Raw genomic sequence first — 24,535 nt, 5'->3', positions numbered from 1 at the left:
CACGACAATAAATAAGACAAAAATAATTGGCAGTTGGAGATAGGAATATGTGAATTCTAATCTAGAAAGAAAGCAATCATACATGAGATCAACTACAATTAATGTCATTTCCCTTGGTCCAAAGATCCTAAATTTACTTTATTCTTCCAAATGAAAGCTCAGTCTCATAAATTGTTAAAAGTGCTATTTTTTAAAGATACAAATGTATATTTAAACAAGAGAATGAGATCCAAAGCATTTTAAGTAGCAGTATAATTCTGGGAAGCATTCCCATTTAATGACTCGTCCTTCAAATGAACATGGGACCATTTCAATGACAACCAACGAAATTAGTAAGGGCATGAAGAAGGTCGAACAAAATATGAAGTCACCTTGCTTAACTTGAATGATTACTATACAGTAGATAGGATATAACCCAAGGACAATTTAAGCAAAACACTTAAAGTAAAACAAATCAACAGAACACGAATAAAATTGCAAAACTATTGGAAGTTTTGACGGTGGTGTTGGAAATAATGACGATAACAAATTAACAATAATACATAAGAGCATTCGTAGTGGGCTCGGCAAACCCACTGCTTGGCTATACTTTAGCCAGTTCCCTTGAAAACCATCATATAATGAACTAGTTAAATGAACAGTTAAAATAGCTAGAGTCATTTCTGGAGGCCAAAACTGTTGACCCAAATTTGCTGGCCATTCCATTTCTTTGCTTTTTTTTTTTTTTTTTTTTTTTTTCTTTCGTGTCTCTCGCGCTTTCTTCTTCTCTCTTCACACCTCTACCCTCTAAGACAAATCAGAAGCTAGTTTTCATTCCTGAAAGCTCTCCTCATTCAAGTTCATTCCTGAAAGCTAGTTTTCTTCTTCTATCTTGACACGCACAAATCAAGAAATGGTCCAAACATCTGTTATTAGATATACCAGTTCATTGAAACTCGGTCTGCAAGATACAACCCTGTTTGGGCATTACTTATTACAGCAGCCATTTCAGATTTTGAAAGCCATAGACCGCAAGAAACAGATTAAGACCCACTACGAAGAATTTCAAACAGAGACACCAAGTTTGTGTGATGGATATTACCCAGAACAAACAAATCCAAAAATCATAAACTAAAAATCACAACAATCAAATCCTAAACCTTCAGAGACCAAAAATCCCACATCAGAACAAAAACACGCACAGAAACACCCAAAAATCCCACATCAGAACAAAAATCACAACTATCCTTACCTTCGATCAGTGTTTTTCGGTGCTTGTAGATTGAGAGCTGCGACTTGGGAGAGAGAGTGAGTTGCGAGAGAGAGTGAGCGCTTCTGAGTTTTTAAGTGTGAGAGGGGCCAGAGGGCTTTTGACTCTCTGAGTGTTTAAGACGGGTAATACCGGGAAAAAGGCAAATGAGTCGGCCAATTCCGATAGCGAATTTGTGTGCAAAGAGGTCGGGTTTTCGGGTCGAGTGGGGGGTTTTTTGGTTTTTTTATCAGCCCTAGTCGAACCCGGGTCTATTGCTTGGAAGGCATTATCCTAACCGTTGGGACTACAAACGCCCACAGGATGACAACTCTGATTGGCTCAGTATTTATCTATCTTATTTACAAATTCAGATAAATTGGTTTCAATCTTTTAATTTCTTGAAGGAGATGGAACGTTGTTTTTTTCTCTCTCTTTTTCTTTGGAGAAATTCTATATGCAATCAGTCTTGAGTGAGAGATTACGTGTGCAGTCTCATTGATGAATAGAAGTAAAAGAAAAAAAAAATCATTTTAAAAATGATATTATTATAATTTTAAAAAAAATTTAAACATTATTGTATGGACTTATATGAGCAGTCTCCAAATAGAGATTGTACGTAAACTAACTCTTTTCTTTTATGGTTAGTGGGAAGTTTTATTTAATTTTCTTGCATGGATGGTTAATTGTTGTCACTTGGAAGAATGAATTTCACTCAAAAGTGAGGGGAGGACAAAACATGGGAAATGAAACAATAAAGGGTTTGAGGCCTGAGGGAATCAGAGGTGATCAAGATTCCAAAATGAGGCTACACAATAGAAGACAGATTTTGTAACAATAATAATCTAGAAGACTGTTTGTTTTTCTAGTTGGCAGCATCATGTGCAGCATCTTTAGCTATATATATAGAGAATCGTAGAGAGAGATTTCTTGTTTGTACCTAAGAACGTGCCAACTCTTGAATCATGTTATCCCTCACAAGATTTCTTGTTTGTTCCCTTTCACCAAACAAGTTAAAACAATCATTGATAGATAGCTCATTGCACAAAGTAGCATAATAACTTCAGAGGTCATGAAGCAGATAGATGTAACTCCCAAATTTTGACGGATTAAACCATCAACCTTCGGTGTATTTTTATGACCTACTTTGTTTTATTCAATGGACTGTGGACACTAGAAACCTTGGAAGTACAGTAACAAAGTTTTGGCGTCGTTTGGTTACGCAGTGCAAATGATATAAAATGAGATGTTTTGTTGAAAGTTGAATAAAATATTGTTATAATATAAATTTTTAATATTATTTTTGTTTTTAAATTTGAAAAAGTTGCATTGTTTATTATATTTTATGTGGAAATTTGAAAAAGTTGTAATGATTATATGAAATGAAATGAGATAATTTGGTTTTGTATAACCAAACCAGCGAGCTCATGATAAGATGAATTTTTTTTATTTTCTATTTTTTATACATTTGGGAGAGATGGGATTTCGAACTCCAGACGACCATTTTGGAGATTGGAAGTTATGCCAATCAAGCCACAACCTTTGGCATAAGATGAAATAATTTGATTGCTTCTTTATTGGCCCATTTGTAGCATATGCCGCATTGTGCATTAAAGTATTATCCAAACGAGACAAGCACAGCGCAGAGAGAGAGAGAGAGAGAGAGAGAGAGAGAGAGAGAGAGAGAGAGAGAGAGAGAGAGAGAGAGAGAGAGAGAGAGAGAGAGAGAGGAGAGAGAGAGAGAGAGAGAGAGAAGAGAGAGAGAGAGAGAGAGAGAGAGAGAGAGAGAGAGAGAGAGAGAGAGAGAGAGAGAAGAGAGAGAGAGAGAGAGAGAGAGAGAGAGAGAGAGAGAGAGAGAGAGAAGAGAGAGAGAGAGAGAGATGAGAGAGAAGAGAGAGAGAGAGAGAGAGAGAGAGAGAGAGAGAGAGAGAGAGAGAGAGAGAAGAGAGAGAGAGAGAAGAGAGAGAGAGAGAGAGAGAGAGAGAGAGAGAGAGAGAGAGAGAGAGAGAGAGAGAGAGAGAGAGAGAGAGAGAGAGAGAGAGAGAGAGAGAGAGAGAGAGAGGAGAGAGAGAGAGAGAGAGAGAGAGAGAAGAGAGAGAGAGAGAGAGAAGAGAGAGAGAGAGAGAGAGGAGAGAGAGAGAGAGAGAGAGAGAGAGAGAGAGGAGAGAGAAGAGAGAGAGAGAGAGAGAGAGAGAGAGAAGAGAGAGAGGAGAGAGAGAGAGAGAGGAGAGAGAGAGAGAGAGAGAGAGAGAGAGAGAGAGAGAGAGAGAGTAGAGAAGAGAGAGAGAGAGAGAGAGAAGAGAGAGAGAGAGAGAGAAGAGAGAGAGGAGAGAGAGAGAGAGAGAGAGAGAGAGAGAGAGAGAGAGAGAGAGAGAGAGAGAGAGAGAAGAGAGAGAGAGAGAGAGAGAGAGAGAGAGAGAGAGAGAGAGAGAGAGAGAGGAGAGAGAGAAGACTTCATATCCTGGAGAAAGCACAATATGTGAATCTTAATCCTATAAATGAGTCAATGCTACGAAATTTCTCTCTTTATTTGCTATATTTTTAGAAAGGAACTAGCATTGCCAGATGTGTTCAATGAGTTTGCTTGCTGCTAAGCCTTGTATCAAGGTTAGCACTGGCAAATTCCCATCTAGAAACTTGATAATTATAAGATCTGAAGTGGCTATGGCTCCCCAGCACAGCAGCACACGCATTTTTCCTGCGTTGTCAAAGCATGGCATTCCTCTTGCTGATTTACATGTGCAGGAAATTGTAAAAAGGCAGTCACAGAATAACAACTTAGCCCGGGAAGATCCATGTAAGAAGCCACGGTTCCACCCTATGTTTCTTGAAGAAGCATATGAAAGGTGCAGGTACATTTGTGCAGAATATGCCAAGACCTTCTATCTAGGTCCAACTTCATTTCCATTCTCTCATTACTCATTAGTTCAACAAGGTTATCCAATATATTTAGAAATTCCTGAATTCTAACTGACTAGAATTTTCTGCAAGTCATCAAATTTTCTCTCATATGGTTGAATGATTCTCTGGTTATGTATGGAAGTCGGATGTAAATACTCCAAACAGATTCCAAACTTCTTCATTTCTTTGCCTTCAAACCAGAATCGGCTTTCTAATTCAATCAAAACTTATAAGCTTCGATATTAAGTTTGGTTTGGTTTACTTTCATGATGCAGGAACTTTGCTAATGACCGAGGAGAGACAGAAAGCCATATGGGCCATATATGGTAAGAATGTACCCTGAAATTTTATTATACACAAGTGAGACAGATATTGATTTTCAAGCAAATTTAAGGATATATGTAACGCACCAGATTTAAATGAGAGGGTGATGGTTGAGATTCCACATTGCATAGGATGAAGAAGTTCTTTCATAATATTGGCTAGTCCTTAGAAGCATAAGATCAGATATGGCTTGAACTTTCCTTGAATCTTTATAAAACATGTCTCTATAACAGAAATCATGTACATAAGAAAATTAATTTTTGTTCATGTTTTAGGTGACAATAAAATATCCCCGTGCAGATTTATCAATGTATTTCAACCCACTGCCAAAGTAATACCAACATCATCTTGACACATGTTAACAGGTTCAATTCAGAGCAATTTAACTGAACCTAAAGCCCTGCATCCACTTAAAGCAATGCTAATACTGGCCACTGAAATAGCTATGTTCTTATTTTGTGAATTGCTTTTCTGCAGTCTGGTGCAGGAGAACAGATGAACTCGTCGATGGCCCTAATGCTGGTTATCTGAGCTCTGCTTCTCTTGATAGGTGGGAAGAGAGACTGCTAGACATTTTTAATGGACGCCCTTATGACATGCTCGATGCTGCGCTAACTGATACAGTTTTCAAGTTCCCTTTAGACATTAAGGTGCTTAGGATATGTATCTCTGCCTTTTAATCTTTTTGCAATGTTTAAAACCATTTATTTGTGCACTTACCATATTGTTTTCATGTTCCCTTCATAAAATTAATGAAAAAATGAATCTTCAATTGATAATTTCTTCTGAAACTTCATGCATCCCATTCTTTCCATGGAATTAACAGATTTTCACTAGCTTTTTCAGTCTGACAAAATTTTATTGTTCTTCAACCATAGCCATTCAGGGACATGATTGAAGGAATGAGAATGGATACAAGGAAATGTTGCTATGAGAACTTTCAAGAACTCTACCTTTACTGCTACTACGTGGCTGGAACTGTGGGTTTAATGAGTGTTCCAGTGATGGGAATTGCACCAGAATCTCCGGTTTCTGCTCAAAATATATACAATGCAGCACTCTACTTGGGTATAGGAAATCAACTGACCAACATCCTCAGAGATGTAGGAGAGGAGTAAGTTTGACCTCCTGTACTGCACTCGCACTTTATTCACTCCACTCAAGCAGTCTATTCAACATTTTTTCATCTTTCCTCTTTCAGTGCTTTAAGAGGGAGAGTTTATCTTCCCCAAGATGAGCTTGCACGGTTTGGACTCTGCGACAAGGATATTTTCTCAAGGAAGGTCACTGATAGATGGAGAGAGTTCATGAAAGAGCAGATTACAAGAGCAAGGTTCTACTTCAAACTGGCAGAGGTGGGGGCTTCTCAGCTTGACAAGGCTAGCCGCTGGCCAGTAAGTATCTACTTTCATTTAGACTCTTCATATTTAATGTAGCTAATGATTCTTCCTTCCATTCAAGTTTAAAGCGCAATTGCATCGTGTAAATTGAGATCTTATTGGATTCACTCATTCAGAATTGGATATTTAGAAGATTCTTCTTCAAATCATCTTAGAATGCTAGAAAAGAAAACTTCCAATGTAACTATGATCTCTTCCATATCTTCATGTTGTACATTCTTGATAAATTCCTAGCTAGAAAGTTGATAAACAAAGAAAGAAAGAGGAAGTGTAAGGATGGAGCCATGGTTTTGCAGAAGTTGGTGGGAATAATTTGTGGTGATGTTGCAGGTATGGTCATCCTTACTATTGTATCGAATGATACTGGATGCAATTGAGGGCAACGATTATGATAATCTGACAAAGCGAGCCCACGTTGGAAGGACTAAGAAACTTCTCATGTTGCCTCTAGCATACACTAGATCTCTATCCACCTCAATCTCGATCCTTCACTAACAAGGCTTTTTGTAAATAGGAGTGATATCATGTGGGTGTACTTTAACAATGTTATTGCCTATTGGAGCTTAACCATGATCACCTTTCTGAAACTCCTAAATTTTTATATGACTAGTTTCTCTAGTATTTTGGGAAGCTGTCTTCTTCTAGCTTACTAGTTTCCCAACATATGATCAAAAGCCAATAGCATATCAGTTCCATAGTACATGCCTAAGGGCTCCTCAGAGATGTTTTATTCTTTTCTTTTTTTTCTTTCTTTTTCTCTCTTTTTTAGGCAAAATATGTTTAAAAGCATCATTACAAATAAGGTGGGTCCCATCAGAAGGACCTTTGCCATAATAAAAACTAGGGAAAGGGAATTGAGGCAAAAGAGATGGAAATGTTTCTGATGTTTGGAGAAGATGCCAATTCGTGCGTAATTGCATTTGCACTATGCGAAACCTTTGTGATATTCCACTTCGGATTTTCCTGGTGTATGTTGATGATGAATTGAACTGTAGATAAGAGTTGCCAAGCTTGGTCCGTCCACAATCGTTAAAGAGCTTTCAAGACCAACTTAGCTATATTTGGAACACATACTCATCTCAACCCATCTCCAACTAATTATTGATGAAATCTATTACTTTTTTAACTTTCTATAAAAAAAAAAACAAAATTAAACTTATCTCAAAACTATTTTATACATTTTAAACACATATCTCTACCTATTTACATTTAAATACATCTCAATGAGATCCACAAAATATTACTATTCACAAATCAACTGATATCATCTCACCATCCAAACGCAAGCCAACCTTGTTTGGATTGAAATAACATCTCAATTCATCTCATCTAATCATTTCAACTTTTTTAAATTTTTACACAAAATATAACAAAAAAAAACTCAAAAACTTTTTCAAATCTCAAAACAAAAATAATATTCTAACAATATTTTATTTAACTTTTATCTAATCTCATCTTAATTCACTATCCGAACCTCTCCTAAAGTCACTTTTCGGTGAGTCAGTGGGCCTCGCAAAAGGGGAGTGGCTAGAGCTTCACCTGAGGACAATTAGGTGGTTAGGCATATTTTTGCCCAGTTGTGGATAGCTTTTCCTTTCGAGTTTTGGCAGATACGGAGTACTCACTCATTTCTTACACCTCGGAGGTGTTTTCTAGAATTCAATGTTTCTAATCAAACAACAACAAAAACAAAAGAACATAGAGCTGAATACACATCGGCAAATTTGGATACAACAGTCAATCCCCATCCAATAATTGGAACATAAACCTTACAGCAGAAACTTAAGGCTATTATGTATATTCAATGAGTTGACACACGAGGATCATCTCTTAATGCTACAATTTATGAATTTCAAATACAGTTCTATCGGTTTTGTTAAACGTTATCAAATCTTATCAAGTAGTACTGTGAAAGAAAAGAGGAAAACAAAATATAGCACCAATTCGTGAAAAAAAATCGTTTTGAGTACCAAAATTAGAAACCTATGAATTGAAACGTATAATTCAGACTAACAGGAAAAAAAAAATTATAAAAGCACCCATTATAAGAAAAAGATTACACATCATCCCTCTACAGAACCCCAACAAAAACCACCATCCTTCTACAGAAAAGCAGGGGGGGGAATTGAAAGACAAGAAAAGGAAAATTCGGTGCTAAGAAATAAACGATGCCATATTGTTTGCTGGATTTGGTACATAAGCTGCTTTGGTGTCGCCAGTTCTGCTCCTTCGTCTCCGGAAACCGAGAGCATACTCAAATAAGCAATCACAGTAAGCCCCACCTGCACAATTTACATGCTTTCCACCACCCAGCCACCAATCGCAAAATTATAAACTTTAAAATCTGATAGAAGCCCTCAATGTGAAGCACAGCCAACAGGCACTAGCTGCAGCCAATTCAGCAACTAATTAACTGAATCATAGGAAGTAATCAGGTGTTCTCCGGGTTACATCAGGCTCTCCCCTCCTTGGAGCAGGCTCAAACTGCACCCAAACAAAAACGTTTTCATTATAACCAATATTGCAAAGATGGAGTTCAAATGCCAGCACTGTTCACTGATTGTGGGGAGAGAGAGAGAGAGAGAGAGAGAGCAACCTGAATGAATGTATGGCCCTTGCAGTCATCAACTTCCAGGATGGATGCCATGTTGCCACAGCGATAACAATAATTAGGTGCACTAAATATGGTAACCACTTTTTGTTCCTGTAACAAGTAATACACATTAAAGACACAACTCCTCATTCCTAACAAAACTCAGTCAATCAAAACCTCAACATAAGCTTGTAAGTCCTTACATGACCCCAGTTATATCCTTCCATAACCAGCTGGTGAGCTCTAGCAATCAGCTTAAGGTTGTTAGTATGGTTAAACTGCTCAGATATGTCCTGCAAAAAGATTCCAGCAAACAGGTCAATAAAGATTGGAATTAACTTGGAAGCATGGATTAAACAAAAAGCAGAAAATAAACCACCTGGCCAAAGGTGTATCCGGCACCTCTAGGTGAGATACCCCAACCACAGCGATCATCTGGGTCAGACCATAAAAGATCGCACATGGGTCCCTCATGAGGAACTTCTTGAACACGATCAAAGTTACGAATGTTATCAAGGGTTTCAATGGAAGGGGACAATCCACCATGCAGACAAAATATTTCAGATTCAACCTTGAAAATTGAAGGAAATGTTAATATCTCGCCACAGTATCATTATCAAAACCTAACAGTTAACAAACTATAATGTATCTAAAATTAATCATTTGCAATGATAATTGAAAACTGAAAGATGGTCTGTAACTACAGCTCAATAAGATGAAGAATTATGATGCAGAAAAAAGAAAAATAATATATAGTTCAAGTTATGAAGAAGTAACAGGTCAGAAAAAGTTAGTAGCCAAGTTCTCTCTAGCATAAAATGAAATCCACACGTTCAAATTTTTGCAATCTACATTCTTCCAAAGCATGTCCATCATGTGATCAAAGCTCTTTACAATTGAAGAGCTTCTATTGATGCTTCAACACAGCATTTCCAGCAGGGTAAGTGCATAAATATCCAGTTGGACAAAGGGGTGGCCAGTTGACAGCTGTTATATCATGATATGATGTTAATGACACTGCATTAATGATCATAAGGAGGTTGCAAGAAGCACCTAATAGCTTCTCTTTTTTCTTTTTCAAAGTTCTTAACAGATAAAATTTTACGAGTCCTGAAATTCAGTTATTCATCGTGGATTTTAACTTTGGCTAAACAAAGCTTCATCATAGCTATTTTGATCAGATACATATAAATGGTTCCTTACTATAACTCAAGATTGTTCTTCTTCCTTGTCTACTAAAATGCCAACAACAGTGCACACTAGAAACTCGAATCAAACAGATGCAGGATAGCATTACCCTACAAGAAGCATTTAAAGCACCAAGGAAATAACAATATATAACTATACTAACCAATGCTGTCAGCGGGAAATAGTCAAACAAATCTGTAAAGATCTTCCAAACATTGGCATTACCATACCTGAAAATAAATCAAAGAGAATTTACCTTCAGAGACTCCTGGATAAGATATTATTGAAAGAAATTAAAGAGCTCAAAGGAGGTAGGTCGGGAGTAGGATTTACATTGAAGGGACTAGCAGTCCATCTTAAGGTAACAGATTTCCAAAATTGAGTACTAATACACACACAACCCTTTTACAACTCCCTTTACAAGTATGTTAAATTAAGTGCATTTTTGAAAAATAACTTGTAAAATAAGAAAAATTATTTACATCAGCCGCTGTAGCCGCAGCACACCGTGTTGAGGGAGGAAAAATAAATAAATAAATAAACATGTAGGGTGTGCGGAGAGTACGGCTGATGTATAGCCGTGCTCGTAAAATAATAGGAGTATCATTATTTACAAATGTGTCATAAATTTAAAACATAGTAAAAAATTGTAGAAACGCTTGTCTTCATCATTTTCCATTTATGAAACTGTTTTATCCCTCTATAAGCAGGGTTTGAGTTGTTGAATTTATTTTAGTAGTTATAACATTTTTTAAGAGAACTGCTTGGTCTACACAGAAATCTTGCACAAGAAATCTATACACTAGCGTGGCTTAATATGATCCATCAAATAGTAAAGTTCTTTTTATTGTGAAGTAGATCTGATATATCATGTTAAACCACATCAGTGTGTAAACTTTCTTGTGTAAGATTTCTGTGTAGACTTAGCACTTCTCTTTTTTTATTCATCTTCTATTCAGCAGTCTCTGTAACATGGATCATTTACCACCTACAAAGCCCTCGCCAACCCGGCACAGTTACCTCAACATGATTAGGTGTATGTGAATACAAATTAAATTACAGAAAAATCATTAAAAGTTCCTGAGGCTCCATTTGGTAGGACAAAAGGGAAGAAGGAAGAGAATGGGAGGATAGCAAACAAGGAGACGAGAAGAGATTGGTTTCCCATCTTGTGTTTGGTACCAGGGATGGAAAAGTGGAAGAGAGAAAATAGATATTGTTTTCCCTTGATTAGAAAAGTTGAAGTATCACGAAGAGGGAAAGATAATAATTTAAAGAATTAATATAATAATGGGAAAATGTGGGAGGATTAAAAAGTGTAGGCATAAAATAAAAATAGACCAAACAATAAAAAGGGGAAAATGCCATAGAGCCTTGAAATAAAGTCACAAGTAAAGATATATCATGCATTAAAATAGTAGTTTGAAATGAATCCCAAGCAAACCAAAGATGCTAATAAACTCACTTTCGAAGGCATTCATCATAGAACCCATAAACTTGAGTAATCTGCAATGAGAAAATAAGGCCATAATAAGCATAAACCACTCAATGCAACCAAATAATAAATCGAAAACCATGAAAAAGTAGCATTGTAGAAGAGTTAACCAAACATTGCATTACAATTTACACCTTGCATCCCAGACGAAAAAACGTACAGAACCCCAAAATGAACCTCCTAATTATAATAAAACAACAGCTTTATGACCAGCTCCTACTAATAAATGGCATTTGCAATAATTTTATTATCAGAATAGGAAAAAAAAAACATTACAATGTCTTTACACAAGAACAAACGGTAAATAATGAGAACATAAATTGAAATTATACCTGACGGCTTTCATGATTTCCTCTCAGAATAGTAATCCGTTGAGGATAACGCACTTTCAATGCCACCAGAAGCTGAAGAAAAGAGTTAATCAGTACCACAACAATAGTTGCACCTCAAAAAAGTCACCAAGCTAAAGAAACGCATTGACAACATAAACGAAGAGCATTAAGAACATTCTATATTACCAATAGACCTGAATTATCAAACGATACCGGATTCAGACATATTGAATGGTTATTAAACAAGACCCCCATTGTACTGAACAGAACTATATGGTACATTCAACAAAAGCACATTTGAACTTATAATAATTTGACAACCAAAACAATGTAACCTTACAGGCAACACATCACAATGTAAGAGATACAGCAACCTTATGACATATGCAACCCCTCATTCTCCATGCAGCAGCATATTCAAGAAAATGGACAATACATAACAACCAGAGCCTTGCAAATGAATAAAATTACAACCATTATTTGTCCAACTCAATTATAGTAGACAATTTTGAATGTCTCATTTTGAGAGCGTTTAAGGTTCTGCTTGTTGGATAAAATATTTTCGATTGACTGAAAGTTTCTTGTCCTCGGAATAGAGAAAGACTTCGTTGTTGAAAAGATATTAGATAGGGAAGCTTCACAGCAATTGGAGGTGGAAGCCAAATATGGTAGCATGTGGGGGGATGATGGTGTTCCAATGAGGTCAATGGCCATTTTGGGAGTGGGGTGTGGAAACATATTAAAAGACGGTGGGGGGACTTCTCCTGTTTTATTGGCTATAAGGTGCATAAAGGATCTAAAATCAACATGTGGATTAACGTGTTGTGCGGAGATCAGCCTTTGAAGACTTCCTTCCCAGAGTTTCACTTATCCCAATACAAGGAAGCTCTGGTTGCAGATCACTCACAGATTTCTGACAAGACAGGATTGGGAGACAGAGATGTTCTCTTCGTTCTTCAACGAGTTGTTTTTCTATAGGTGGAGAAGATATGGTGATGATAAAATATGTTGGATTCTGTCTAAACGAGTAATCTTTGAGGTTAAATCCTTTTTCAATGACTCTTCCCACCTACCACCCCCCCCCCCCCCCCCCAAAAAAAAAAAAAAAGGCTCTTCATTTCCTCATAAGTGTATTTGGAGAAGCAAGGCACCTTCACAGGTATCATTTTTGTTTGGATGGCAGCCTTTAAAGGCCTTAACAACGAATAATTGGAGAAACAGGCATATTGCAATCATGGGTTGGTGTTCTATGCGCAAGCAAAATGGGAAAAGCATTGATTACATTCTGCTACATTGTGAGTTGGGTAGGAGCTTATGGACAACAATATTCAGCACTTTTGGCTTGAGTGGGTCATGCCCCGGCAAGTGGTGGAGTTGATGGCATGTTGGAGGAATGCTTATGAAGGTCACAGCAACTTCACAGTTTGAAAGATGGAGGTCATAATGTCATAATGATTACATGGATTGGTGTTCTATGTACAAGTAGAATGGGGAAAGCATTGATCACATTCTGCTACACTGTGAGTTGGCTAGGGACTTCATGGACAGCAATATTCAGCACTTTTGTGCTTGAGTGGGATATACCCCAGCACGTGGCAGAGTTGATGGCATGTTGTAGGAAACCTTATGGAGGGTCATAAGTTAGGAGTATTTGACAACGATGCAATGCTCAAACTTGTGAAGATAAAGGGAGGACATGACAGAGTTGAAAGCAATTATTGGATGGCTGCTCACCATAGCCCTCAATTCTCAAATTTTCTAGATTTTTTAAAGATTTTTCTCTTTTTCTACTTATTTATAGTTGGGTGTTTCCTTTTATATATTTCCTTTGTACTTGGGCTGACCTTTGCGCTTTTGATGAAATTGCGCTACTTTTTAAAAAAAATCATAAATAACAGAGATCTTTCAAATAGTATTTACAAAACCAAAAAGCAAAAGGAATAAACTTATACTTACAGTGACAGTTTCAACCGAATAGTAGCCACGATCGACATAATCTCCCATAAACAAGTAATTTGTATCTGGACACTACCAACAAAGAAATGCAGCCAGAGATGAATATTAAAGTTTTGAATGTCAACTGATCAATATAATCCAAGCAAAGACAAATGAGGTGACAAGAAACAGAAGTCAATGCAAGACGCTTAAATAGATGACATGTTCTACCAGGGAAAAGTAAATATATTAAGACAATAAAAAAACTTAACCAACTGAGGATTCAGATAAAAATTTCACGTCTTGCAGTCACAGTAATGCAGAAAAGTGATTAGCAATATGGGCTCGTGGGAATATAGAAGATGAAAAAAATATCCTTCATAGCACAATATTTGTGATGCATACCCTATGTGGCACAAAGACTCTAGTAGCATACATAAATGGCATTACACTTATAGGCTAGGCCACAAAAGTTTGGAGGCTCACTATCTATCTGGAGAAAAATTTTGAACAAAGATGATGACCAAAAAATCCAGCAAAACAAAACTATCATTTGAAGAGAGAAATATCATTCTTAAAGCAAAGTTATTGGTGAATTTATTGTTGGAAACTCCCAAACTCTCAACTTTGTAACAACTTCATAAGCTAACTCATGAACACCCTCAAGTGCTAGTTTTATTGGATTTAAGCACTTGCCAACTAGGGACCAGTAAACATGGCAAATTTCTTGATAAACCAAGTCCATCCCACTTGCTCGAGACATAAATAGTTGCATAGTTAGACACCTAACCGATGAAGGGTTAAGAAATGACTTCATTAGAACAATATTCTCCCAGCGGAGTTTCATGGGTTAAATTACATAAAATTATTGGGCAGTCTCTGCACCAAATGTTACAGGAATGTAGCAATAGACCATTTTATATACATAATACACATGCTTTATTAAGGTTCCTCTAATTTTAGGATCCTTCTCATTTTCTTCCAGACGTCATGACATCGCATTCAAAATTTTATAAGTAAAAATTAAGTGAGACACATCACAAGACGTGCTATTTGAACTTCTTGGTTCACTTCTCCAAAGCTCTAGAGGCCTCATAGACACGTGCAATAATGATCAATATTAACACATCATTAAGCCGAGAAACTACAATTAGAGAGTTTCATTTTTAAAGGCAGTTAAATCACAACACCCATAAGTCTCAATCAGTAACTGATCACCATTCAGTTAGCAAACATTACAAGAGTAGAATAGGGGCTGAACCAGATTTTTTAATTTGGGAAGGCAAAATTATAAAAAAAATTAAATTAAATTTAAAAAAATATAAATATAAATAAATAAATAATAAAAGAGGGGGAATAATTTTATACAATCAACCTAATAAAAACCTTAAAACATAATTTTTTTAAGTCAATTTTTGAAATTCTCCTCCCAAAAGCCTATAGCTGGGTCCGCCCCTGAGTAGAATCCTAAGCCCCAGTCAGAAAAATACCTTCCCTCCAATGCGAAAAAGCTCTGCAAGATCGTGGAACTGCCCATGAATATCACCACAAATTGTAACAGGACTTTTAACAGGCTGCAGTGTCAAAAAATAAACAATTACAACTTGCAGACTGGTAAATGAAGCTAAAACCTGGTGATGCAAGAAAAAGCAAATCATGCATGCAGAACAGCAGCAGAAAACCACTAAGAACTTAGAAGCTTGGATCATTAAACGTAGTACAGACATTAATTCTACATTCCAATCATAGCTCAGCACTGATAAGAGCCTGAATCCACATGGTTCAACCAACGAAGTGGGTACATAAGAGGAAATGGAGACCCAAAATAATACAGAAGCTAAAGGTCATTTTAAAGAAACAGCTTAAATATTTCTTAATGCTGATTCCATTAAGGAATCTCTCTTTCATCACTGGTTGAGTAAATAGAATCATAAAGAGCAGAAATAGTGGGGAATCAGTAAACCATTTACTACTACATTGTGATTTTGCAAGGGGCATATGGAATTACTTCTTCAGCAGTATGGGACTAGCTTGGGTGATGCCGGGAAGGGTGGTGGAACTACTAACTAGCTGGAGAGGGATAACAGGGACACCACAGATTGCAGCAATGTGAAAGATGGCTCCTATTTGTATTTTCTGGTGTATTTGGTGAGATGAAATGACAAGATTGTGAACATTCCTCGAAGGATTTTAGGAGATTTTTTTGGAAGACTTTATTTATGTGGACCATTGCTTTAGAGCTAAATGGTCTCAGCTTCCATAACTTTCTTGTAACAGTTACTAGTTCTTAAATGGGTGCACTCATATGTATACCTCCAGTGTATTTGGGCAATGCCTATCTTTATCAATACAACTACTTATTACTTATCAAAGAAAAAAAAAGATGGGATTTCATTATTCAGGAATTTCATTACATTTAGGAAGTTTTCACGGTTGTTTGTTTTGAACTCTCTCCATACGTAAAACCCCAAGGAAACCGCTGCCACCCTTGCCAGCAAGTGACCTCTCACCGACGTCATAGACAAAGCTGACAGGCCCTAGCGACTTCACTGAGGGCCGTCCGGTGTCGGTCCTGAGGAGAGAGAAACCACCACGAATCGTGAAAACCCTAAGGAACCAGATTTGCCGCCACCCACCCTTGCCGGCAAAAGACACCGCACCGTCATCATAGATAAAGTCGCGGACCTCAGTGACTTCATTGAGGGGCCATCCGGCGTCGATCCAACCTCTAGCGACCTAGATCTCGTTGTATTGTCTCTCAGAGTACTCCAACAATCCTCCCGAAGGTTCTGTTGGTCATGCCGTCGACTCAGAAGGCTCTGACGAGTACTCTGGCGCCTCCTGTGAGCATGATCTCAGTATTGCAGCTGGAGCCCAAGACAACTCTGCAGTGCTTGCAGCTATCAAAGTTAGCCCAATGGATTTCTGATCTGGTTTCTCTAAGATGACGAATGGTTGTTGAAGAAGGGGAGTGGGTCAGTATGGGTTATTCTATGGAGTTGGTCATAGAATCTAAATCCTTTACACTGGTGAAGGAGGGGAGCATGTTGGGCACTACCGAAAGGAGTCAAAGGGTGATATATAAGTTGGTTTTGGGTTCAACAACAGTACAATGGCCGGCCAAGGCCATGGAAGCGTGCACTAAAGATAAGAAACAAGATTTTTTCTCCATTGTCTGGGAAGGTCGACACAGTTTCACGGCGCATCGCTGCTCGAGGACGTTACATGGCAGTGGAGGAGTATAGTGGTGGTGGGAAGAGGAATTTTATTTTATTCATGAAGAGAGGGCAGTGGTTGGAGAAAGATGGGGGAGGTGCCGCGTCATTTTCCCTTTGGCAAGAGAGGGAGTGACGGCTTGGAAGGACAAGGTGCTGTAGGACATGACTCTGTCAGGGAGTCGCATAGCACACATGTAGGTGGCGTGGCAGAGAGGGAGAACTTAGAGGTGCATAAAAATCCAAGTACATCCTCGGTGGTAAGGAGATCTTATGCGGTAGCTCTAAAGACGGGTCATGCTTGGGGGTTCAGAGAGTGGGGGGTCTGCAAACCACACCTTAGGACCAGCTTGTTGAGATGCACAATTCTTTAAAGGAGATGGAAACCCAACTTGCTAAGTTGAAGGCAGTGATAACTTTCTTGTCAATGAAAATAAATCGGCTTTCAACTGGAGGCAACAAGGTGGTAAGAAACAAGATAAGCCCGAATCCTTTAAACTCAAAAAAAGGAAAACGAAAGATCGGATTCGGCCCTGTCCCTATAACCAAATCCAGGAGAGTAATAGAATGTCATTCGCCTCGTGTAACACGGGATAGACCAATAATCGGTATTACACCCTTGGTCCCCGAAGAAACTATGGCTCCCTCATCAAAGTTGAAGGAAAAGGGTGTACTGCCGAGGTTTGAAGGAGATGTAGGATCCGCTATCACCCCAGAGGTGAAGGGATTTACTGTCACCCCAGAATCTCCAATGGAGACCCCGATACCATTGGAGAGAACCAATGAAGCTACTGGAGATCCAATGGGTTTGGCGTTGGTACCTTGTGTAAAGGAATGTCTAGAGTCAAGAGTGCAATAGGATACTGTGTCTGGGGATATTGCGGTTCCCCTAGTCTCTCTTCCACCAATAGCGAATTGGATTCTACCTAAAGTTAACGAGATTCAGCAATTCATGGAAATTTCACATTGAGGATGTGAATACCAATTTAAAGAACTAATTATTGCGATCGAGGCAAGCCGTGCGCTTGAAACCAAATCAAGTTTCAAGAAAAGCAGGAAGTTACAGCGTCTTTTTTCGACAATCAACTACGACGTCAAGGGTGGTAGCTCAACTAGAGGGAAGTCTAAAAGGAGGGCATTGTGAAGACAGGAATCAAGGTGTTGGGGTTGATGTTCGGGTAGAGTTTTAGTTCTACGGGAAACAAAAGTTGGAGTTGGGTCTAGTGTATTTTGGGTTTTTTTTTTTTTGGCTTTTTGGGTCACTAGGGGTTGTTTGGGCCATTTTGGGCAAGGTGTTTTCTTGTATACATTCAGTGTACTTGGTTTCTCCTTTTGATATATACAATATTTTTACTTATCAAAAAAAAAACTTATAAAAAAAAAAGAGCAGAAAATGCAATACAATTCATCAATTAAATTTTTTATTATAAGATGTATAATGACCTCTGAGAATAATCTACACTTTTAATAACGCTACAAATAGATTATTTACTATGTCAAGATCTTTGTTACTTGAGACGGGTGTATAATCCAAAAAATACAAATAATTTGAAGCAAGATCAAGCAAATATATGAAAAGATCCTCATCATTTATAGAAACATCACAAGAATGGGGGGGAAAAAAAAAAGACACACCTGGACATTGCTTTCTTCCATTAATATCTCCTTAGCCTTATCGCACAGCCCCCTTACCTACACCGATATAACAAATTAACAACCATTATTGATGGAAGAACCATTATAAATAATCAAATAAAAAACTATTATTGATAAGGAATATATTAATGATCTAAATTATAGATAAGTGAATTAAGATCATTGAAAAAACACATTGCTCAAAGTAAATTCTAAACCACAATAAATTATAATAAGGTCACAAGAAAAACAAAAGGAGAATAAATGAGCATGGCTACATAGACAAATGTCAAAAACATCATACAGAGTCGCTGGAACTAAAAATGCAAGCTAAGCATCTAAAAACACATAACCAAACAAAACTCCATCTAACAAAAGCTGAAACACCCGTTGAAGCCTAAAAACTGGTCCTTCACTCACAATCAACTTGCAGCATTCAAGCTGACATTCTGAAAGTTAATTGCACAAAATTACCAATTTTCAAGTAGTTTCCAATATAATAAAATTCCATAGCCAATTATCTTGGGGAATGCAGTGCTTTCAATCCTGACACTCTACAATGTTCAACATAACCAAATCCAATTAAAAGGAATAATCTATCCAAAAGATAATATAAACCCAACTTTAGACAACATAAGACTAGGCTTTACAATCATAATAACTGTTAATGTCATGCAACTTTTCCCATCAAATGTGTAAATACAGCTTATCTGCAGGAAACCATTGAAAAGTCGGGCAGTAAGCACCATTAGTAGCTTTTTTTTATAAGAGTTTTATCGATAACAAACTAGGCAAAATCTCAAGTACTAGTAGCTTTTAAAGTAAGGAGCTCATAACCACATAAAGTCTGCCGTGATGACTCCCACTTCTGTCCTCTATAACCAAAAACAACCCAGCATTCAGTGTGAAATGCTATTGGACTGTATCGTAGCAATTAGCTGTCAAGATTTGCACATTTCACATCGAAGAAACGGGAATAGTGGGTTTATGATGGGAAGTGTTGGTCCATTTTTCTCTCGCAATGGGGGTTCTCCTGTCTCTGTTAATTGGTGTCATTTACAGTCTTAAGGCGCCGAAATCTAAAATGGAACGAAGTGTTCCGAAGAGATGAGGAAGGGATAAAAGTATCATCTTTAAACTACAGCATACTAGGGTGTCAAGACAGTCTGAAGGATGTTTTATTGAAAGATGTTTTGGTGCTACCAGGTAGTCTATGTACTTCATCTCCAGTCCACGTATACTGAAAAACACGCATGGGAGTCGAGATAAACAAGGCCCTATTCGACACACACCCTACAACGGATCTGATTCAATTACCAATAAATCGAGAACCTTGCCACCAAATGTATCCCAAGAACCCCTGACACAGCCAATCTTACAGATCACGCGCGCGCACAAAAAGAAAAACGGAAATTCTTCGATCCGGCTCGCAAAAAACCCCCAACAAATCAAACCCGATCCGTCGTATTACACGATAAATGAAACCATAGATCCATAAAAACCACCCAAAGAAGCACAAAGGCTAAAAATTTGAAATAAAAGAGCGGAAGATCAAGATGCAGAAAAACACCTCCTGCTCGGACAAGGGCTTGCACTGCATGAGCTGCGAAATCTGCTCGTCCAGGTTCCCATGTGTGCTGGAAGGGACCGAATCCATGCTCTCCACCTCCTATTCCTCCTTCCTCAAAACGCACCTGTTCACAGATCAAGATCCCTTCCAATTTCACCCAAAAAAAACTCGAGATCTCCGAAAACCCTGGCAATCCTCGTCTCCTGGTTCTGCTTTCTTCCGATAGTCTCAGAGAGAGATAATGAAGCCCCCGAGAGAGAGAGAGAGAGAGAGAGAGAGAGTGGTGAAGAAACCAAAATGCTTTTTAATTGATTTTGTATTTCCGAGCGCTCCTTTCTTAGGGTGAAAGGGTGAAAAATGGATTTTAGCGGTTTAAATTTTCTGAAAAATATGAGATTGGTAGTGGTAGTGGGGTTGTTTGATGCGCGAGCATGGCGCGTGAGTTTGTAGACAAATTAGGATTAGTGAGCTTGTTTCAGGAAGAAATTGCACGCTCTATCTGAACGCGTGAAGGTTGATGGATGAGGTGCACACTTTAAAAAGGTTGTGGACGGAAATGGTTGTGGGCTTGTAGCTTCGGAAAGACCATTGAGACACTGATGCATATGCAAATGCACACTCACTCATCTCTTACAAAATTTCTTACAAAATTTCCATGTTGCATTACGACAGCTGATCTCTCGTCCATTCAATTCACGATCTTGAAATAAATTTATAAATTGATATAATTTTATCTAATACATCATATTTATTTTATTATAAAATATTTTTATAATCTAACATATCGTATCAAATTATGTTAATTTATGAGTTTAATTTTATTAAAATTATTTATGAATGAAATATTTCTCTTATTTTATCTCATCTCATCTCATTATTATAATTTTTTTAAATTTTCACACAAAATATAATAAACAATTTAATTTTTTTAAATTTTAAAATAATAATAATATTAAAAAATAATATTTTATTTATTAATATAAAATCATTTTATTTCATTATCCAAATTAGCCTCGACTTAAATGGGGATGTGGTACAAAAATTTAATTTCCACACTCGCGTAAAATCACAACACATCAACTAGTTACTTGATTCAAAATTACGTATTGCTTTAGTTTATTTCTTGTGTTTTTTAAAACAAGCCATTTTTCAATTAACTTAAATCTGGATGTGGTATCCTCAAATAGAAACACAACACATAAGCTAGTTTCTTGATTCTAAAATAAGCATGTCCCATTTGGATTTAGAGTTGATCTCAACTTATATCATCTCATCTCATCTCATCTAATCATTATAATTTTTTCAAATTTTCATATAAAATATAATAAACAATTCAATTTTTTCAAATATCAAAATAATAATATTGTTAATAAATAATATTCTAATAATATTTTATTCAATTTATTTCAACTCATCTCAACTTACTATCCAAACTAAGGGTGTACAAGAACCGATCGAATCGGCCATCACCAATGGAAACCGGCCGAAACCGATGGAGAACCGATTGGCTGGTGATAGGAATTTGGTGAAACTGATATCGGTCGATTTGGTCCCGATTTGAACCTGGTTCAAATCGCCGAACCGGCTGATATAATATATATATATATTATGTGAAATAACGTCGTTTTATACGTACCATTGTAGGGAAAAAAAAATGAAACGACGTTGTTTAGTTTATTTGTAATTAGGGTTTGAATACTCCTGTCACCTACCTCTTCTTCTCCTGATCTCATTTCTCTTCACTTTCTCACTCCTCTTTGACTCTCATGCAACGGCAGCACATCTCTCTCTCTCCTCATTCACGCAACAGGGCCACCTCTCATCTCTCTCTCTCTCTCTCTCTCTCACATCACGACGCAAACACGGTAGTGCGGCATCATTCTCTCTCTCATCGTGACATTCTCTCCATTCTCTCTCATCTCGCCACCAAAGGGTCGGGCCGGCTCAATGGCAGGGCCATTGAAGCCATTGCCCAAGGCCCCCACTCTATGTAAGGCATCCAAAAATAAAAATAAGATATTTTTTTAATGTTTAAAAAAAACCATTTTATTAAATAAAAATTTAAATAATTTTTATATTTTTTAATGTGCAAGGCCTTATAATATTAAATTTAATATTTAATACAATGAATTATTTATATTTTAAATAATTTTTTTTAAGATCTTGTTAAATTGAGGTATAAAATTTACACTGAGCCTCATTTTACGTTGTTATATTAAATATAAATTTAAAAAAAATTATTTAAAGATTTTAAATAAAATCTTATTTTATTGAAAATTTTGAAAATTGTTCCATATAATAATTTATATTTTTATGAATGGGTCATTTAAGTTTTATCTTAGGCCTCAATTTGTATTGAGCCACCCCTGCCAAAGGGACACTGACGAATCAACTAGATTCACACCGAGACTGATGTTGCCAATTTTTTCCCCCTTAATTGGTTGGGTTTAAACGTGTTTAAAAGTTATCGGTTCAGTTTCAATTTTCACCCCTAATCCATCCCTAACCTCAATCAATCGCATAAAATTAAAATAAAAGATAAATAAAATATTTCAATTTTAAAAATGGTGGCCTAGCCTCCACCACCGCACTTATGGTGGCGTTGGAGGTTACACCAGCTCTGATCGAATCCGACCATTCTAGCACCAATTCTAGCAACGTCGACATCGATTTAGGTCTTTTCAACATTAAAAATTCTATTTACAACCGTTGCGTACCGGGTGAATAAAAAACTTTATTTTTTAAGAATATGTCATTCTCTCTTCATTTTGTCCCCTCTCTCTCTCTATCAAATTTTTCCTACCTCTTATTCCTGTCATTCTCCCTCTCAGATTTCACTCTTTCTCCTCTGTAAAAAATGCACGTCAATTGTGACAACTGAGTCTAGAAAGAGACAAAGAAGAGTAAACTCTTCCTCATTCGTCCTCCTCCAGATTAATTTCTTATCCAACCCAGGAAAAGAAAATGGATGCTATAGACTCAGTCTTCGACCCCCTCAGAGAATTCTCTAGGGATAGCATCAACCTCGTTAAGTGCTGCCACAAGCCCGACCGCAAAGAGTTTATAAAGGTTGCGTTTCGTAGTGCAATTGGGTTTGTGGTGATGGCGTTCGTTGGGTTCTTTGTGAAGTTGATCTTCATCCCCATCAACAACATCATCGTTGGGTCCGATTAAATGAGGTCATTCGGGACTGCGGGCTCACAAAAAGGATGATGTAAAGTAGTCAACACATAAGGAAGAACAAAGATCCATGATTTTGTGGGTTCAACCTTTTTTCAGAAAAACACCTTAGTAGCATTGTCATGTTCGCAGAGTAGATATGAGTAAATTTTTACGTCTCTAATCTTAGTTCTTAGTTTGTTCTGATGGATGTATGTTCAGATTCGTTTGGTATCCATACAATGGAAAGATGATTCCCTCTCTTATTTTTTGCTCTTATTTGGTTGATGGTTTGAAGATTATAGCAACAATTATTTTGAAAAAAAAAAATAAGAAGCTTCAAGAGGAGCATAGACTGCAAACAAAGGAGCGACAATTGTTCTGATGGAGTTTCTAACTTTTTCATCGATAGACGGAAAAAGGAATGGGAGAGAAAGAGGGAGGAAAGGGATACAGTGGTGGGACCCAGTTTGTCAGCCGGTTACACACAGGTTGTGTATGCTGGTTGTACGTAGCATTTCTGCGGATGGTCATGCACTATACAATTATTTTAAGAGAATATTTGAACAGTCTCTCAAGGTAGCAGTCAAAATAGTGATTGGAAATTACTTCAAAATAATTTAGGGCTATTAGTTTTTCGTTGGGACTTCATGTTTTAGAGTTTAGGTTGTGTTTGATTGTTGAATCAAATTTAACTCATTTAAAATTAATTATTAATGAGACTTACTATTTTTTTAACTTTTCATAAAAAAGTTAAACTCATATCAACTTACTTCATACATTTTAACTTAAAATGTTAAATCCATCTCAACTTAAAAAATTTAAACTTATCTCAATGAGACTCACAAAATATTATTATTTATAATTTATCCTAATATCCAAACGTAGTCGTAATAATTTTATGTGATTTAGTTTACTTTAAAATTTGTGTGGCCATGAGGTGATAACCTATGATTGGATTACATAAAACTTTTATACCTCCTCGTATTAAAGCTGTTCCTAATAATTTGAGGGGGGCCTATTTGGAATTATGTTAGGGGTCGTAAAAAGTATTTAAATAGTCTTAGTAGATTTTTAATGATAAAAAAAGTTATTTTGATTATTACATATTAAAGTATTTTTAATCTAAAAAATACATTTAAAAAAAATCATTTTTTCTCAAACGTACTTTCTCAAATAATGGAGAGCGTAGTTTCGATTTTAAAGAAAACTTTCAAAGTATGAAAATATACATACAACTTTTAAATAATTACAATTTTACCATATCAGCTTATTGCAAGCACGATACTACCTCAAATGACTTTTTTATGTCATCTACACCCCAAAAATCACATTTTTATATTGTTTTCAAACAAATATAGCATTTTTTAAATTGTTTTATACGTATCATTACTAAACAATAAATATCTTTTTAATAATACTTGAACTCTACAACTAAAAGCTCTAAAGCTAAGAGTTATATTACGTGCATATTTAGGATTGCGGTGAGAAATATAACTTATATCTTTAAGACTTATAACTTATAGCCTTGCTATGTTCTACTATTAAAAATTTATTTAT

General features: G+C 36.8%; 4 protein-coding genes across 5 annotated transcripts in view; 3 read left to right on the top strand and 1 right to left on the bottom strand.

Moving 5' to 3' along the window:
* The first annotated feature begins 3,651 nt into the window (after nt 1-3,651).
* On the top strand, nt 3,652-6,448 carry LOC121238322 (phytoene synthase 2, chloroplastic-like). 2 transcript variants are annotated; one of them, XM_041135161.1, is made up of 7 exons: nt 3,652-3,835; nt 3,974-4,118; nt 4,405-4,455; nt 4,931-5,103; nt 5,332-5,567; nt 5,655-5,847; nt 6,184-6,448. In XM_041135161.1, exons 1-7 carry the CDS (start codon nt 3,794-3,796, stop codon nt 6,346-6,348), a joined length of 1,005 nt encoding a protein of 334 aa, XP_040991095.1. In that variant the 5' UTR covers nt 3,652-3,793; the 3' UTR covers nt 6,349-6,448. The 2 variants fall into 2 exon arrangements, with proteins under 2 accessions (XP_040991095.1, XP_040991094.1); XM_041135160.1 differs by having other exon boundaries at nt 3,652-4,118.
* A 1,436-nt stretch (nt 6,449-7,884) lies between these two features.
* Nucleotides 7,885-19,983, bottom strand: LOC121239360 (serine/threonine-protein phosphatase PP2A catalytic subunit). Its single transcript, XM_041136605.1, has 11 exons — nt 19,817-19,983; nt 18,247-18,303; nt 14,887-14,970; nt 13,418-13,489; nt 11,462-11,533; nt 11,100-11,140; nt 9,798-9,864; nt 8,826-9,017; nt 8,650-8,739; nt 8,450-8,557; nt 7,885-8,337 (listed from the first exon to the last, which is right to left on the bottom strand). The coding sequence occupies exons 1-11, from the start codon at nt 19,901-19,903 to the stop codon at nt 8,272-8,274; spliced, it is 936 nt and encodes a 311-aa protein (XP_040992539.1). The 5' UTR covers nt 19,904-19,983; the 3' UTR covers nt 7,885-8,271.
* LOC121239359 (F-box/kelch-repeat protein At1g55270) overlaps nt 19,971-24,535 on the top strand; it is a 23,234-nt gene continuing 18,669 nt past the window's right edge. The window contains exon 1 of the mRNA XM_041136604.1: nt 19,971-20,099. The gene's annotated coding sequence lies outside the window, so the exon portion shown is untranslated. The remainder of the gene's footprint in view (nt 20,100-24,535) is intronic.
* On the top strand, nt 22,723-23,241 carry LOC121239361 (protein transport protein Sec61 subunit gamma-like). The gene has a single exon (XM_041136606.1). It carries the CDS (start codon nt 22,781-22,783, stop codon nt 22,988-22,990), a length of 210 nt encoding a protein of 69 aa, XP_040992540.1. The 5' UTR covers nt 22,723-22,780; the 3' UTR covers nt 22,991-23,241.

This window comes from Juglans microcarpa x Juglans regia, chromosome 7D (assembly GCF_004785595.1).
Source record: "Juglans microcarpa x Juglans regia isolate MS1-56 chromosome 7D, Jm3101_v1.0, whole genome shotgun sequence".
NCBI lineage: Eukaryota > Viridiplantae > Streptophyta > Magnoliopsida > Fagales > Juglandaceae > Juglans > Juglans microcarpa x Juglans regia.
The sequence above is the reverse complement of the archived record's forward strand: the minus strand, read 5'-3'. Positions and strand labels throughout refer to the sequence as shown.

Excerpts from the sequence above, each read along its gene's own strand:
- LOC121238322 (XM_041135160.1), top strand. The coding sequence starts at position 3,794 with ATGTGTTCAATGAGTTTGCTTGCTGCTAAGCCTTGTATCAAGGTTAGC. Across the intron at positions 4,456-4,930 it reads AGCCATATGGGCCATATATG|TCTGGTGCAGGAGAACAGAT; the intron begins GTAAGAATGTAC and ends GCTTTTCTGCAG. Across the intron at positions 5,568-5,654 it reads CTCAGAGATGTAGGAGAGGA|TGCTTTAAGAGGGAGAGTTT; the intron begins GTAAGTTTGACC and ends TTCCTCTTTCAG.
- LOC121239360 (XM_041136605.1), bottom strand. The coding sequence starts at position 19,903 with ATGGATTCGGTCCCTTCCAGCACACATGGGAACCTGGACGAGCAGATT. Across the intron at positions 11,534-13,417 it reads ATTCGGTTGAAACTGTCACT|CTTCTGGTGGCATTGAAAGT; the intron begins GTAAGTATAAGT and ends TCTTTTCTTCAG. Across the intron at positions 8,338-8,449 it reads AGGGCCATACATTCATTCAG|TTTGAGCCTGCTCCAAGGAG; the intron begins GTTGCTCTCTCT and ends GTTTGGGTGCAG.
- LOC121239361 (XM_041136606.1), top strand. The coding sequence starts at position 22,781 with ATGGATGCTATAGACTCAGTCTTCGACCCCCTCAGAGAATTCTCTAGG.